This window comes from Kryptolebias marmoratus, linkage group LG7 (assembly GCF_001649575.2).
Source record: "Kryptolebias marmoratus isolate JLee-2015 linkage group LG7, ASM164957v2, whole genome shotgun sequence".
In the NCBI taxonomy this organism is placed as follows: domain Eukaryota; kingdom Metazoa; phylum Chordata; class Actinopteri; order Cyprinodontiformes; family Rivulidae; genus Kryptolebias; species Kryptolebias marmoratus.
The window spans coordinates 10,623,702-10,640,734 of NC_051436.1; the positions used below are offsets into that span (position 1 = coordinate 10,623,702).

A 17,033-nucleotide genomic window follows, 5' to 3' on the forward strand; every position below is an offset into this window, starting at 1 on the left:
CCACCTCCGCCTTCACAAATAAACGGTTCGAATCCTCCCGGCACAGTTTTTCTTTTTTTTGCTGCTGCTGCTGCCAGGAACAAGGCGAGAGAGCGGGACTATTTTTTACGTGGGTCACCAATTTAAACGAGCACACTATTCTGAGGGAATCTTAATTAAACCTAACCGCTGTCCAATTAGGCGAGAGGGAACGTTGTGTCACAACCCAGAGAGGGGGGGGGGGATGGATCGCAGGAATGCGGTTCTGAACGCTCGGCTTTGGCTGGCTGAAATCTAAACCAGCGCCGCCGCAGATTCATTCCTTCCCCCTGCCCTCTGCCTCCTCTCACTCACCATTCCTGGCAGAGCAGTTCAGCTTCACCGGGGCATTGAGTTTGCTTTGAGGTTTTTCCCCACCAGAAAAAAAGAAGAAGAAGAAGAAGAAGACGGTTTATCAGAGTTTTACTTGTGCAAAAAAGTATTTACGCTGTTAGTCGTTTGGTTCATTTCGATGCGAATGTACGCGTGGTTCGTGGTGTTTTTTTTTTTTTTCTAATGTTCGTTTCTCTCTGGTGTTGTTTTGCAGATTTCGGGGGCTGGTCATGGTGTCCGGTGAAAAGGCGTGGGACCCCCACCATGCGGGCCGTTTTCAGCCACATCTGAGCGGAAAGCACCGGGCTCCCGGCCGGAGTCCCCTCCACGACTCGCCGTGTGTCGTTGCTAAGGGCGCCGCGCTCCACCGAAGCCGGCGGCTGCCACCTTTGTCTTCCCCGCCGCCGCCAGGGGCCCCCAGCACCTTTCGCCCCTCCTTCTCCTCCTCGGAGTTCCATCCTGCCAGTCTGTACAGCCGGAGTCAGACTGAAGGACTACACAAGCCCGCTCGCTGTCCCAGTGTGGTCTCTCAGTCCGAGGAGGAAGCTGAGCGGCGGGACATGAAGGGGAAACGGCTCGGTTGTCGCGCGGACGCCACACCGGAAGACAAGCTGGACGATATGGGTGACGGAGCTAAAAACGCCAAAATCACCCTGAGCTTCCCTCTCAACGCGGCGCCCCTCCCGACGTCTCTGACCTCGCCGAACCACTGTCACGGCTCTTCCTCGGCGTCCCCCTCCCCTCACCACCGGCGGCTGTCGGCCAAGGGCGCCGACAAGGCGTCGCTGTGGAAGCTGGACGCCACCACGGACGTCAAGCACCGGCCCTTCAAGCCGCCGAGACGCGACGGCTCTCCGTCCTCGTCGCCCTCCTCCTCCTCCTCCCCCATGAGCGTCCCCGCCTTCATGAGGAAGGACTTGAAGTCGCCGCCCCCCCTGAAGTGCTCCAAACTCAACGCGGAGGCCCAGATCCACCGGTCGCCGCCGAGGTCTTCCAGCGGGCCTTTGGGGGGCTGCTTCGGCGGGGACGGGTGGGGCGACAGGTACAACGGCACCGCCTCCCCCTCCCAGACGGCCCAGATCCTCTTCAGTCTGGGCACGTCGGCCTACCAGAGAGGCGGGGAGGCGGAGAGGAGAGAGAAACTGACAGGGAGGCCAGCTGGGAAAGCAGGCAGCCCCCACGGACCAAGCCTTCATCCGCCCACCCTCCACTTCCCTCCCCCGCTGCCGCCGCCGCCTCCCCTGCCCTCTGAGGGCCTCACCGCCCCCCCTCACTCGTCCTCCTACCCACCCACCGACAGCCTGAAGCCGGAGCTGATTTGCGGCGTGTGCCACCGGCTCTTCAGCTCGGCCTCCTCACTGACGGTGCACATGAGGCTGCACCGCGGCAGCCGCGCCCTCAGCTGCCGCTACTGTGGCAAAGTCTTCATCCACAGCAAGAGACTGCAGTCCCACGAGACGTCCTGCAGGCTGCCGGGCCTGTCGTCGGGCAGCCTGCGCCCCCCTCCCCCTCCTCCTCCTGCTCTTCCTCCTCATCCCGTTCCTCCTCCGCTCGCTGTGCAGCCCAAAGAGGAGCCGCTCGAGGAAGGGGAGGTGCGAGTGGAGGGGGGGGTGATCGTGGGACAAACAGACATCATTAAGGCGCGGCCCGGGAAGAAGGCGAGGAGCCTCCTGGCACGCCTCCAGGGCGATGACGCAGCAGGGGAGCTGCTGGCGGGCGACGAGAACCACTTTGTGAAGGTGGTGGACGGCAACATCATCTACTTCTGCTCCGTGTGCGAGCGCTCCTACATGACGCTGTCCAGCCTGAAGCGGCACTCCAACGTACACTCGTGGCGCCGCAAGTACCCATGCCACTACTGCGACAAGGTCTTCGCGCTGGCGGAGTATCGCACCAAGCACGAGGTGTGGCACACGGGCGAGCGGCGCTACCAGTGCATCTTCTGCTGGGACGCCTTCGCCACCTACTACAACCTGAAGACGCACCAGAAGACCATCCACGGGATCAATCCGAGCCTCATCTCCAGCGAAAAGACGGCCAACGGGGGCTACAAGCAGAAAGCGAACGCTCTCAAGCTCTACCGCCTCCTCCCCATGCGCTCCCAGAAGAGACCCTACAAAACCTACAGCGACAGCTTGCATAACGGCCTCCTCCTTCCTCCGGCCGACGCCCCCTCCCTCTCTCTGCCGGGCCTGGGCTGTGCTTTAGCCCCCGAGGACCTGCAGAGCCTCATCGTCGGAGCGCCCCCTCAGAGCGTGAAGCCCGATCCCGACGCTTTCCCCGACGAGTTTCCTGTTTCGATTACGGCCGAGCACGGGGACCTCTCGGCGCTGACGCCCCTGCCCCGGACCGACGCGGCTCAGGTCAGAAAGCTGGAGAGCGACACCTCAGAGTCGGAGCAGGACAGAGGCGGCTTCAAAATGTCCAACCGCAGCAAAACCAAAACTTTAAAGACCGGCAGGGGCGCGGAAACAAGCATGCCGTCTGTAATAACGTACGGCCACACAAAACCATCCGTTATAGTCCATGGAGCGGCGGTGTCGTCCTCCGTCATCGTGCACAGTAATCAGGTTTCCTCTGGGAGTAATAAAAGCCCCGTGAACAGCCCGTCCCCTGAAACAAGTAGCAGCCAGACTTTAATTAAAGGCAGTCCTAGGCCAATCAAAAAGCGAAGGGACAGCGCGGATAATCACAGGAAGCGGTCCAAAGACGGCGCAGACACCACGGAGGAGGGCTCCAGAGGCAGGCAGGACGCTGAGACGGGCCGCCTGTTTCACAAGTCACGCAAGTTCCACAGCAAGAGCAACGTCCCGGCCTCGAAGCAGGCGTCGGCGCCCGCGGGGTCGCAGGGCAAAGAGGCGGGGCCGCTGTGCCAGATCACCGTGCGCATCGGCGAGGAGGCCATCGTGAAGCGCAGCATCTCCGAGACAGACCTGAGGAGAGACAAGAGCCTCTCCCCGCCGAAGATCAAACGGAGCGAGACGTCGTCGGCGAGGGACGCCCACGCCCACCACCATCACCACAAACACCGCCCGCAGAGCAGGGTCGCCGCGGAAACAGAGGCTGGCGAGGAGGCGGGGGACCGCGAAGAGGAGGAGGAGGACGAGGAGGAGGACGAGCAGGAGGAGGAGAGCAGGAGAAACGGCTCCAAATCCCCGGACCAGGTGAGGGAGTACTACTTCCGTAGGGGGGTGCGTGAGCAGGACAGTGACAATGACATGGAGGATAACCTGTGGCGACCATACTACTCCTATAAGCCGAAGAGAAAGGCTCAAGCACATCTGCAGAGGGTGAAGAGCTGGCAGCAGAAACTGAAGTACAAACGCTCCATCCGGCTGAAGAGGAGGACAGAGAGACTCAAAAGGCTTCTGAATAAACAAACGGATAAATCACAGGACGAGGAGGACGACGGGACGGCCGAGGAGGCCGAGAAACTGTCCAAACCTCACAAGGCGGCCGAGGAAGGAAAAGAGACAGATGATTGCTCGCCTCCACCGAAGGAGAAAGAAACCGACGCGGAAGAGCGGGTCGAAGAGGCCCGTCGCCAGGTCCCCTCCTCTCCCGTCCCCTCCCCAAAGCCTCCCCCGTCTACCTCAGCGGCTCCCGCAGGAGTAAGGAGGCGGCCGTGGACGAACGGCAACGCGGCGGAGTGCGGCACGTGCGGCCGCTGGTTCTCCAGCCCCAGGAAGCGAGACAAGCACGAGCTGAGCCACCTGCTGGAGTTCGTGTGCCTCTTCTGTCGGGCCACGTTCCCCTCCAGGGACAAGCTGGAGGACCACCAGAGGGTCCAGCACCCCAAGCCCGCCGAGGCGGCCCCCGCGCCCTCGATGTGCGGCGAGTCCGTCGTCGGGGCCGGGGGCAGGCCGGCGCCCGAGGTGGCGGCGAAGTACGACGAGGACAGGGGGGCGCAGGTGGGCTCGGCAGGCAGCAGCTCCAGTCCGAGCCGCGTGAGCAGAAGAGCGTTGTCGCGACACACCTGCCTTCAGTGCCACAAGGTGTGCAAGACGTCCTCGGCGCTGAATCGCCACGTCCGACGTCACGAGCTGAGCAGCTCTCCAGAGCGAGAAAAAGAGGAGCTCAGCTCCGAGCCACAGCCGCCGCCACAGACATTTATTAACGCGCTTTGCACGGATTCGGAGGCAGATAAGGGCCAAACCCCCAGCGCTCTCTCTGTTTCAGTCATCAGCTACTCGGCGCCGGATCCGGCCGGCGGAGGGCAGCCCGAGGACCGTCTGAGTGAGGTCACGGACAAACGCCTGAAATCAGATTCCAGCGAGAAACCCGAACTGCGCCTCCCGGAGAGCAACTCCAGGCCACACGCCGCAGACGGCCCGTTGCAGAGGCCGGTAAGCCTCACGCCCTCTAAACCTGAGCTTGCGCCTGCCACGCCCTCCCCCCTGCAGAGTGTGCTCGTCATGAACGGCCCCGACTGCCTGGACTACCGCACCCCCGGCAGGAGGAGCCTGGACGGCCAGGCTTACCGGACCCCCAGCCCTTTGCACTACGCCAACTCTCCGAGCGCGCCCGCCACGTCGCAGGCCAGGATAATCGCTGCTGCTGCTGCTGCTCCTCCTGTTTCCATGGCAACACCTCCCGTCTCCGAGGGGGGATTCGCGAGACGGGATGGGGTCATTATTGACAGAGAGAGGCAGGCGGGGAGCGGCACGGTCTTGCGGGCAAGTTACGAGGAGTCGCCTCTGGTCCAGGACCTCAGACTCCAGCCCCTGTCCCGGAGCCCGTCCCCCGACGAGGCGCAGGACCTGACCATGTCCTCGATTTTGGCTCGAGAGAGGGAGGTGGAGAGGCAGCGGGAACGAGAGAGGAACAAAGAAACTGAGAAAGAGATCGAGAGGACCCAGAAAATCTGCCGAGCTTCTCACCCTGCGCAGGACCAAACTGCACTCCTGGTTCCTAAGGAGGAGCCGCTGAGCCCCGCGCCGTCTCCCCAACACGTCCCCCCACAGACCACTATGAATGGACCCCCTTCACACAGACACACTCCCAAATCCCCCTGCCGGTCCCCGCCGACGACCGGCCGGCCGCTTCATTCCAGCTCGCAGGGACTCGACAGGCTCACGCTGCCCACCGGAGCGGCCGGCGCCGGCGAGCGCCCCTCCGCGCACGCTCTGCTTCTTCCCCGGGCGCCCGAGCCGGACCGCCCGGACGCTGCTTCTTCCAGGGATTCGCAGCCGGGCGACGCCAACCCAGCGGGCTACCCCGCCCAGGACTACCCGCTCCCCCTCACCGTGCCGGACGGCTACCGCTCGGCGAAGAAGCAGGAGGAGAACCTGCTCATGTCCTCCACCTACCCGCCCAGGGCGCTTCCCTTTGGCCCGCTGGGGAAGGTGATCGTGCCCAACGGCGGCGACCTGGCCAAGCTGCCGTTCTACCCGGACCCTTACCAGCTGCTCTACGGGCCGCAGCTCCTCGCCTACCCCTACAACCTGGCGGCGCTTCCCGTGGCCCTGAACATGATGGCGCCCGGCGGGGACAAGGTGGAGCCTCTGCCCTTCCTGCCCGCCATCTTCAACTACGCCGCCACCGCCGGGCCCTACATGGGCGCCGTCCCCCCGCCCCTCGTGGCGAACCCCGGCCTCTACGGGAGCGGCAGCAGCGTCGGTGGCAAAAAGCATCGAGACGGCGGTGGCGGTGGCAAGCAGTAGGACGCAGAGGAGCGGACAGCTTCGCCTGTTCGGGCTGGGATCAGCAGGGGGGGTCCGTGCTCGCTCCCTCAGCACACTTGCACATTACCCCCCCCACCCACGGCCCCTCCCCCGACTCTCTTATACTCTGCAGAGCTCAGAGCGTTACGGGAGCCAGCGTGAGAGGAGGAGGAGCAAAGAAACGGGGGGAGGGGACAGACCAATAATGAGAGCGACGACGCGTCCGAACTCCCCCAGCCTTCCCCTCCAGCTCTTCTCCCCCACTCCCCACCCCCCTCGTCCCTCTGCGGCGTGTCAACGAATCTTCCTCTCTGACTCATTGTAACATCTATAATATAAGAACTGCTAACAGGGTGTGTGTCGTGTGAAAACAAAAAAAAAAAACAAAACAAAAAAATTAGTCCGGTCTACTTCCCTTTATAGGCGCCGCGTAACGAGGATAAACGCTCTTCAGGGAAGGCTCGTGTTGGCTCGGGTAGGAGGTCAGGCAGAGGAGATAAATACGCAGCTGTGTGTGTGAGTGACGACGCCTGTCGTCACGGGAGCAGTGCAGCGGTTCGGCTCAAGTTCGAGTCCCGGATCGTTCCTGCTCGAGCCGGAACAGCGACTGTACGCGTCGGAGAGCTCCTCAAAGCGATTTACCCCCTCGTATCCGAATCATTAGGAAGTCAAAAAAACAAAAAAGGAAAACTGTGGCTGGACGTGAGTGAGAGCGCGACGACGACAGACCGCCGTAGGAGCTGTAAAGCGTTCACAATAGTTTATATTTTCTGTGCACAAAAAAAAAAAAAAAATAGAGAGAAAACGTAGTGGTCACTTAAAAAAAAACAAAAACAACAAAAAAAGGGTGGGGGGGGGGACACATGTAGCTGCTTTGGAAAAATGTAGCTGGCCACTGGGTAAGAATGAAAGGCTGGTAAAACGTTGCACTTCCGTTTTTCATCTCATTTCCTTTCGAGTAGTTCAGAAACGCAAAAGAATAAAAAAAATAAAATATTAAAAAAAAAAAACAAAACAACCAGTCAGCCTTCATCTTGTGTAGCTTTTTTTTTTTTTTTTTTTTCCCCCTTTTAGAGAAAGGCCCGATTTCCCAAGCCGGGGAGAATAAAACTCAACAGCAAAGTAAAAAAAAAAAAAAAAAAAAAACCCGAGACAATTAGGGTATTTCTGGACAGGAAGATAAATATATGGGCACACAACTGTTGGGACTCCAACAAGACACGACTCTGGGGACGAAACAACAACAAACAAACAAACAAAAATAATCCAGATCTGCGCCTCATGTCGTTCATCCGAGAAGCAGGAAGAGGCTGAGTGTTTAGGGGGGGAGCCGAAACGTTCCAGGCGCCCTCCTGGGGCCTTTTCTTTTTGTTTCTTCTTTTTGTTTTTGTTACGTGTAATATTATCTTTCTATGTTTGTTTCGTTAAACTATGTTGTTGTTTATGTTGTTTAGCCCTCTTACCTGATGGAAGTGGCTTCAGTTGAGGGGGTGACGCAGAATAAAAGGGCGTGCGGAGGAGGAGGTGGGGGGGGGGGTAAAACTTTAAAAAAACAACAAACCTGAATGTAAATTTAGTCAGAGGTTAATGAAGTACAGCTGCATTAATGGTAGAGTCGGTTTCAGTTCCTGTTCTCTGTTTGTTTTGACACCAATAACCTGTTAAAGAACCGTATAACGTCTGGTATGCATATATACAGTAGTCCTAGGAAACATGTCAGTAAAACTTGGGTTCTGTATCCACAAAGCATGAGCAAACACTCGCTTCCTAACTGTTTATATCCTCAGCGAATCTGGCACTGTGCGCACAGCTCTTCTTTTCACCATTTCCGACCCCCCACCTTCCCCGTTTTATTTAATTTCATTTTGTTTTGGTTTCAGATCTTTCATATCTCCGTTAAAAAGGTTTGTAGTTTTTTTTTTTGTTTGTATTTTTTTTTAATTCTGTTTTTAATCACGAACCACGTTTTTGGAGATTAAAACAAAAACAAGAAAAAAAAAAAGTTAGCCACTTTTAGCACATGGCTCGCTGCACCTTCTTTCGAATGGACGACGTGTTTTAGCGCGCGTGTGTGTGTGTGTTTGGTACCTGTGTGTGTGTGTGTGTGTGGGGGGGGGGGGGGCTTTTGATTCTGACAAAAGCCTTAAAAGAAAAAGAAGAAAGAAAAAAAAAAAACACAACGTGACCCACAGCGGGTGGGGTGCTGCGCAGGCATCCCCTCTGGTGTGGTTACAAGCCTTTAGTGTGTGTGTGTGTGTGAGCGAGAAAACCAAAATAAATCAGCCTAAGCAGCATCTCCCTCGGCAGAAAAAAAAATGGGCCACCTTTTTTTTTGTTTGTTTTTCAGTTTGTTTGTTGTTTTTTTTTTTAAATCCTGTGAAACATTTCTGTGGGTTAGTTTCAGTGTAACAATAAAAGAAACAAATGCATAAAAGCGAGATGAAGTAATTAAACTAAAACAAACGCCTTGCTGTTTTCCAGTACACCGTCTGAAGCCATTCCTGTAGGTGGACATGTTCGTGTTCTCGGACCATTTCTTATGCCATAGTTTGCCATCCCCGGCGATAAATCCGACCAAACGCATGCGACGTCGACGTCTTGTGGCTGGACTGGAATCTGGTGGTGACATCCGACTATTTACTGTATGTTTTAGTTCAAATGAATGTGCCTCCGCTTTGATATTTAAATAATTATCTATTGTAAGACCTGGAGCCGCCAGATTTCAGCGGTTATGGTGCCTTGTTATGGCATAAGAAATTCAAACGGTAAACAAAAGTTTTGTTTCATTTTTTTTTGTTTTTTTTTTCTAAGAGATGACCCATTCGGAGATGGAAATTTATGGCTTTGTTCGCTATGAAGCTGTTCATAGATGTAGGAGTGTGGCTAAACTGTTTTTTGGTATCGTGTACATGTCTAGGGTAATACTGTGCCATATAGAGCCCACAGAATATGTTCCTGTTATTTTTCAAAGATGTTTTAATGTTGCCTGATGACTTTGTCTTTAGATTTGATACGAAGGCTTGTAGCCACGGCTCTCCCAAAGTCCGTAGTCCCCCCCCCTCCTCCCATGTTCTTCTCGTCCCTCCCCCCTCCGTCCTTCCCTCGTTTCTGTCTCCCTTTCTTTCTCTTCGCTGCAATCAAACGAAATAAAGTATTAACCTGACGACCCAACGAAACCCGCTCCTGTCTGCTCTCGTATTTTTCCAAGAAGATCCGGACGGTTCAGCTTTTTGAAACCTGAATATTTTCATTATAAAGCAACAGTTTTTATTTTGTGTCTTTTTGTTTTGTGACATGCTGATTTTCTGTCTGAGCAACGATTTGTGTCCTTATTTAACTTTAGAACTGGACGGTTAAAGTGAATATTTGGCTTTATTGTTACGTTTTTTTGGTGGTTTTTTTTTTTTTTTTTTTACGAATTGTGAACAAACCTTTTTGGTTTATGGTCCATCTGTTTCCACATTATCTCTTACGGCCAACTTTTTTAACTTTATAAATATATTTAGTGACGAACAGTTCGCTCTAACAGAACCAGAACCGCTGAACGACTGCTTTCAGTCAGTTTGATGACTCGTCTTTTTTTCGACATCCGAAACTTTTATTTCAAAATGTTAAGAATGGAAGAAACAAAAAAAGCTGCCTTCATGCTCTTTATCCAGTACTTTCCAGTTATCACGGGCTTTCTGGAAGGAGATCGTATCGGGGGAGTAAAGAAAGAAAACAGAGCTTTGTGGCTCCAAGTGAACTTTTTACTCGTCTTTTTGCTTCAACACACACACACCCACACACACACAGAGTTGAGGCCGGCTGTGATGAATCAAGGTTTGTGTCTCGGGGGTAAACACACATCAGTGATCTGTCTGAGGTCACTGACCCGGCCCACGAAGCGCCACCAAAGGCAGGAGAGTTGAGTTCTCGTTGGTTTCGTTCGAGTCCATTTCTGCTGCTTTTAGATGTGATTTATAAACTACAGGGGGGAGTGGAAGTTACCGGTAGTTTTTACGACTGTATCGCACTGATGTTTGTCTGCGTCGTCCATTTTCACCCCCTCCCCCGCCACTCTGACCCCCCGCTGCCAGTCGCACGAATCAGCCTCGGCCATGAAGCTCTTCCTCCTGCAGACTGATAGCCAGAACTGACCAAACTCCCTTTTGCCCTCTGGACCCCCGGGGATGGTGTGTCAGCATACACCCACGCTACACACACACACACACACACACACACACACATACTCACACACACGTTGCAGCGGACACTCTGCTCCTGACGCCTCAAAGCCTCCGGAGAGTGCCGTGTCGAGAGGCCCCGGGCAGGTGGCTGCGCTTGAAGGGATGGCCATGTTTCGGAAAGCGGCGGCAGCGGCGGGCGCACTGCTCTTCGCCGTGAGCCTCGCGCTGTTGGGGTGGCGAGCCGAGGGGCAGGCGAACGGCCGGGAGAAGGTACGAAACGCCTCAGACGAACACGTGCGCAAAGGCTGCAGCCCAGAGAAGGACATTGCTGCAGGGGGAAATGACGTCCGAATGGCGTTATGTCGCGTTTTTGTGCGTCTAATTACTTGTGTTTGCGTGATTTGTTTCATCGTGCGTTTAGACAATAATTAACGGGACCTCCTGAGGGTTCCTGATCCAAACGCTGGGGTCAGGACCTGACTGGGAGGTTGTGAAACACCAAGTGAGGAGTCCGGAGACGATTCCTAGAGACTGAAGGAAATAAAACATAAAGATGTTTGATTATTAATTGCTGTCAGCTACATGAAACATTAATCATAAATGAATCATTAATTATAATCTTAAACCAGCTGCTGAGGCTACATCTGACTTCTTAGTTAATTTTAACCAGCAGTATTTTGCGTTGCAGGTCTCTGCAGCTGAAGCCATTGTTTTAATCCCAGCTACACTTTTTGTTGTTTATTTTATTCTGTTTTGAATATTTTCTGTGTGGAAATACTGGAACTGAACTGAAACTAAAGTTTTAAACTAACTTAAACCCAATTAAAATAAAAACAAACTGAACTAAATTCATTTCTAAGCTGGAACACAAACTGGATTTAGTCAACTTTTAAAACTAAACTAGAACTAGAACTAGACTAAAACTGAACTAAATCAACTTCCAAACTAAACTGAACTCTGTTTATTTAAACTTAGCTTTTCTGAACTATCAAACTAATATGATTTCAAGACTAAATCAGTTTTTAAACTAATCGTAAATAAACTAGAACCAAATGAAACAAAAAATTTTAGTTAAACTTAAGTAAATTAGAACTAAAACTAAATTAAGCTAAACTAAATCAATGTCTAAACTAAACCTATCTGATCTAAACTAAATTTAATTTTAAACTAAATTTAACTAAATCAATTTTTAAACTAACCCCTTTTGAGCAAAACTAAATCTGTTTTAAACCAAACTAAACTTATTTAAACTAAATTACGTCCATTTTTAAACCTAACTGAGCTAGAACTGAAACTAAATCAAATCAGTCTGAACTAAATCTAATTTTAAACTAAATTTAACTAAATCAGTTTCTAAACTAACCCTTTTTAAAACTACGTTAAATCTGTTTTAAACCAAACTAAACTAAAACTAATCGTATTTGAACGAACTTCCTGCTCTCCACACAGTTAAACCCAACCGACCGGTTCGGAGTTCGATGGTTTCTGGTCGTAAAAACTAAAACCTGATCCTGAACTCGGACTGACTGAGGGTTGAAGACGGGTTCAGATTTAGGACTTTGCTCCGTTTGTGGACAAGTCATCGTTCAACAGCAACAACTGGGGGCGGATTGTTTCTCCATATGTATCTGAACGGCATCAACATTGATTTAACACTTCATTACCGCTCAAGAATTTGCCGCACGTCCCTCATTACGCAGTAATTATGCTTTAAGTTCGATCGATACGGTTTTAGCTGCTAATCAGCCGAGGCATCTGGCTGTAAAGAACGAACGTGCACGGTGCACGGGAGACCTGATGGGTCTGTGTCCACCGTGTTTTTATCTTCCAGAAAGAAGTGGCAGGCGATTCCATCATCTACCTCGGCCAGGAAAGAGACCCCTGGAGGCCGCTGATCCGCACAACAGCCAACCTCACCGAGATCAGCAGGTGAACGCCGCCTCGTTCCCGCAGTTTGAACGCTTACTCCGCCGCCGCCATTTCCCAAACCCTCGAGATGATAGGGTTTGGATTTTTTTTTCTTTTTTTTGAGGCGGTGCTCTGAGTTCTGATCAGCGTTCAATATTTTACCTGCAGTAGAAGTCGCTAAGAGCATAATGAATCTGGAATATCAGGCTTAGGTTTTCTCAGGGGAGTTAAGTGGATGGTTTGAGTGAAGTCGAGCTAACGGCTAGTCTGAGTGAGGCTAGGCCAGGGGATGATGAGCTAACGGCTAGTCTATGTGATGTTGAGCTAACGGCTAGTCTGAGTGATTTTGAGCTAACGGCTAGTCTATGTGAAGTCGAGCTAACGGCTAGTCTAAGTGATGTTGAGCTAACAGCTAGTCTAAGTGATGTTGAGCTAACAGCTAGTCTGAGTGAGGCTAGTCTGAGTGATTTTGAGCTAACGGCTAGTCTAAGTGATGTTGAGCTAACGGCTAGTCTGAGTGAAGCTAGTCCAGTTAAGCTAACAGCTCATCTAAGCAAAGTGAAGCTAACTGTGTAATGAAAAACCATTGGGTATATATCTATAGATCTTCTGTTTTTAACCCACAAAATTAAAGTTGCAGAGACTCGGGGATCTTGAGTTGTACTGATTGGTACATGCTACTGACAGTAATTTTTAAAGTTAATTTAATTTCCACATATCTTCTCAAGGCCTCAACCACCACTTTAAATAAGAGTTTCCTTCTGCGTCAACAACGAGACTCCAAATGTCTTCCTTGTTTTCTGCCCGCTTCGATTTGAAGCTGTGTTTTTTTTGTTCCGTTGTTGCGCAGCATCAAGTCGTCCTTTCAGTTTCGCACCTTCGACCCCGAAGGAGCGATTTTCTACGGGGACACCAAAAGCGGGGAGGACTGGTTCGTTCTGTCTCTGCGAGACGGCTTCCCCCTCATGCAGATCAGCAAAGAAGAGGTTCTCGTTAGCGTGACGGGCGGACTGAAGCTCAACGACGGGAAATGGCACACGGTGAGTCTCCGCTGGCTGCGGCTCGAATTCTTTGAGAGCATTGAGAGCAATCATGAATAACTAAAAAACTGTTCTGTTTTTTTTGTTTTATTGTTAATGCGGCCAAGCTGGAAGTGAGCAACGAGGGAAAGTTTGTGATTCTGGAGGTGGACGGCTTGTCTGGACTGGAGGTGGGCATGCAGTCCAAGCAGACGCAGGAAGTCATCTCTGGGGAGCTCCGATTGGCTCTCGGTGGGATCCTGATCAGCAAGGACAAGCTGATTGTTCAGGTTTTACGCTCTCTTTAACACTATGTTTATCTGTCTTCAACCCTGTGTAACGTTTGTTTTAAAATCTCCAGAAATGTATTTCACTGTAATCTTTACCATAAGCGACGTTTTGTTGTTCTTCGTTGTTTTGTTTTTTTTTTTAAATCTTATCGTGTTTTTAGATAGATCATTACCTCACCAGTCACAGCAAGTGTGTTTACTGTTCCCTCGTGTTCCCCGCGGCTCGCTCCTCTAAATGCTTTTTGCTGCACGGGTGTTCCTGCAGTTTGAGCCGCAGATGGATGGCTGTGTTCGGGAAGGCAGCTGGTTAAACCTCAGCATCCCCTGGGAGGCCGAGGCCGACGAGCTCTGGCTCTGCTATCAAAACATTCAACCGGGCAGCTACTTCGCCGGCAAAGGACTGGCCGTCTTCAACACCTCAGGTGGAAAAAAACACGGCGCTAAAGCACACGAAACATGAGCAGGTTTAAAAAGGGGAGGATCTGTCAGTGGGGTTCAGAGCAATGAGTATCTTACCTGTTGCAGATAGCATTTTGAACGAGAAATTGTGTTTATTTCTGACCGGTAACAAAAGTATTTGGTACTTTCCTCAGTTTTAGGGACAAGGTTCAGTAACTAGCTACAACAGGTAAGATATTAATTGTTCAGAACCTCATTTCAAATGATCTGAACTACCCTTTAACGCCCCTTTCATGCGTTTGGCTCGAGTTGTTTGGCGCTCTACCAGTAAACAATCGCCCGTAACCAGATTTGACAAGTTAATGACTCCTAAATCCGAACTCTTTACGCTGATTGTTGCGTTCCCGGTGTGGCGTCTCTGTCTGCAGCTTTCTCCGTCGACGAAGAGCGTGGCTTCAGGGTTGAAATCTGGGGCAATTTCGGTCAGATGGACGGATCCATTCTGAGCCTCAAGACGTCGCAGGACGAGCTGCTGTTCAGCACAGCGGCAAGCAACGGCACGAAGGTACGGAGCTGAGTTTGGCGCGAATGAATACTTCCCCCTCCCGCCCGCCTGCAGCGCTCTGAACGAAGAACACGCGGAGGGACAACGCGTCGAAGAGCTGCGCGAGTTTAACCTGTTTCCGTTTCTGACACGCAGGAAGTCGTAGTCACTTTTAGGGGCGAACAGGTCGCGGTGAAGAGCAGCTTGAGGAGGCTGCTGATTACTTTTCTGAAGGATTTAGTGAAAGTGCTCCCAGACGACGAGGAATCCGAATCGATAACGCTGCCGGTCGGCGCGGAGAGCCACCCCGGCTATTTAACAACTTTAAGAGAGGGCCATCTTGCCATCGGCGGTCTTCTGGGTGAGATTACGTGTCCTAAATTATTTCTGAGCAGCTCGAGTCTTCATATCATTTTCATTCGGAAGGAAAGCCTCCCGAGGAGACCTCTCGGTGTTGCCGGAGTTCCTTGTGATAAAATGCTGTCCTTTTTTTCCTCCCCGCCACCTTTTTCAGGTGAAGGTATCTCCGGCTCCCACTTCTTGACTGGCTGTCTGGAGAAGATCCAAGTCCAAGGGAAGGCTCTGGATCTGGATTTAGCCGTCAAACACATGTCGGTCTCGTCTCACAGCTGCCCGGCATGAAACCGCCAAAGTCTGCGGACCGAATGTTTGCTGTTGATGCGTTTGTTTCAATCCTGGACTCACTGATGTCACTTAAAATGCAAGCGGCGCTACCTCCCCCATAAAAAGTACATTTATATTAGACTAAGCTAATGTATAATTTCAGACTTCTAGTTTAAGATTAACACGAGACACAAAAATCATCCTTAGGAAACAATTAATTGTTGCAAAATGGTGGAAAATTCTTTGAGCGAAGTGTCAGACGAGCTGTCGGAGGCAACGAAACGGACACGAAATAATACAGAAAAGTCTTACACAAACCAACCAAAATCAAACACAAACAACCTCCTGACCACGAAGAGGTGAAAAATAAGCATGAAGCCTAAAACGAAGAAATACTTGAAGCAGAGAAACAAAAATGATGACATTTTCAATCGAGAAGACGACAACACCGGGAAGGAAATCTAACAAAACGATGCAAAACGAGCAGAAACCTATAATATAAAATGATTGTCCGCATGGATGCAAACGTTTTAAGCAAAGACCTTGTGTGATCTGTTGGTGCTTCAGGTACGTACTGGAGGTGACTCTCAGCTACTACCACACCAAACTTTAGCTCAGTATCTGTAAAAATGACCGAATTCTCGCCATTGTTGTGCTTCCCGAAGTCAGTCATCTTTGGCAGCCATCTTGAATCAGGCTGGCTCCAAATGTTCATCGGCAGCAGACGTGCGTTCGTTCAGCGATTATTTCCTGAGAGTTTCGTTAAAAACTACCTTGTGATTCACGAGACATTTTCTGCTAACAGACAGACAAACACAAAGGCGGTAAGACGATGGCCTGCCCTTCACGGTGGCAAGCGACACGACTTGAAACCGTTCGCAGCTCGAGGCTTGACGTATTTAGAAATCGTAGGTTTTGTGCCGTCGGTCTGTTTCGTGTTGTTTTCAGTCTGGGTTTGTTGCTCCATGTCTATCCTCAGGAGCCTGTTGGTTCAGTATTTTTCCACTGTGCACGACGCTCCGGCTGCCGTTTAGGTTTCACATTCTGCACGCGGCTTTAGCACCCGTACCGGCTAATCTTAAAAGATGGATCAGAAATTCATTATTAAATCCCCATTTTTTTTTTTTTTTAAACAAACCTGTTTCCCGACCGCAGCTGTAACGGAAAGTGCCAATTATTCTTGGTGTATTTGTGACCTTGGTGCAAAGAAATGGATGGCTCCGAATAAAATATGACTCTCCCCAAAACGGTTATCGGTGAATATTCATTTTGCTGCTGCATTAAAGGTAAAATGAAGGTTAAATTCTGTTCCATAAGCCTTGGACTAAGGACTAAACACAGTGCAGGATTGATTTAGTGATTAGATTGCTCCCTCTAGTGGATCATTAAAGATGATGTTAAATTCATACAGTTATCTTGTGACGAATGTTTTAAATATATACAAATATAAAACTATATAGGACTATAAAAAATACAGTCAATAGGAGCAAACAATCGGTCTGACAAATCCAGATTTGTTTAGAGGACCTATGTGATATGTAAAGCAACACAGCAAGCTTTTTGTTGGAGATCAGAAAACACAGAAAGGTACAAGGAAAAAGTCATTCCTACATACAAAACACATTTCATAAAGAAGGTAAAAATATAGTCTAACCTACTTGTTAGAGCTGCATAAATTAATGTTTTGGAGACAAACTTTGGTGGCGGCTTTTTGACGCTCGCAGGATTTTTCGATGACGAAAGTAAATAAGTAGTATTCCTCAAAATTTAGATCACTGTTAATACACTCAGGTTTTATGCTTTTTTTGCACTCAGGAGAAAAAGAACTCAGAAAAATGAGACTGCAGAAAATGTACAGCTTCAAGTCATCTGCGTCATTTTTATAGCTTAGGTTATGCTTCTGAATGACATATACAAGGTGAATGCACGTGAAGATTGAATAAGAGTGGACCGAGACTTGAGCCTTGGGGTACTCCTCACCTGATCCTTGCTTTGTTAGAATTTAAATCACCAATGGACACTGAAAACCATCTATCTGTGATATATGTTCTCAGCCAATTTAGAAC

At 50.6% G+C, this 17,033-nt stretch overlaps 2 protein-coding genes across 3 annotated transcripts in view; both read left to right on the forward strand.

The window, feature by feature from the left end:
• Nucleotides 1-7,035, forward strand: part of zbtb4 (zinc finger and BTB domain containing 4) — an 18,637-nt gene extending 11,602 nt beyond the window's left edge. For both annotated transcript variants that reach the window (XM_017438965.3, XM_037976750.1), the window contains exon 2: nt 566-7,035. In XM_017438965.3, coding sequence (XP_017294454.1) covers nt 582-6,014 — 5,433 coding nt within the window. In that variant the 5' untranslated portion in view covers nt 566-581 and the 3' untranslated portion in view covers nt 6,015-7,035. The remainder of the gene's footprint in view (nt 1-565) is intronic.
• A 3,161-nt stretch (nt 7,036-10,196) lies between these two features.
• On the forward strand, nt 10,197-16,214 carry shbg (sex hormone-binding globulin). The gene is made up of 8 exons (XM_017438951.3): nt 10,197-10,453; nt 12,015-12,112; nt 12,942-13,131; nt 13,239-13,400; nt 13,666-13,822; nt 14,228-14,364; nt 14,500-14,704; nt 14,858-16,214. Exons 1-8 carry the CDS (start codon nt 10,346-10,348, stop codon nt 14,983-14,985), a joined length of 1,185 nt encoding a protein of 394 aa, XP_017294440.2. The 5' UTR covers nt 10,197-10,345; the 3' UTR covers nt 14,986-16,214.
• Nucleotides 16,215-17,033: the final 819 nt, after the last annotated feature.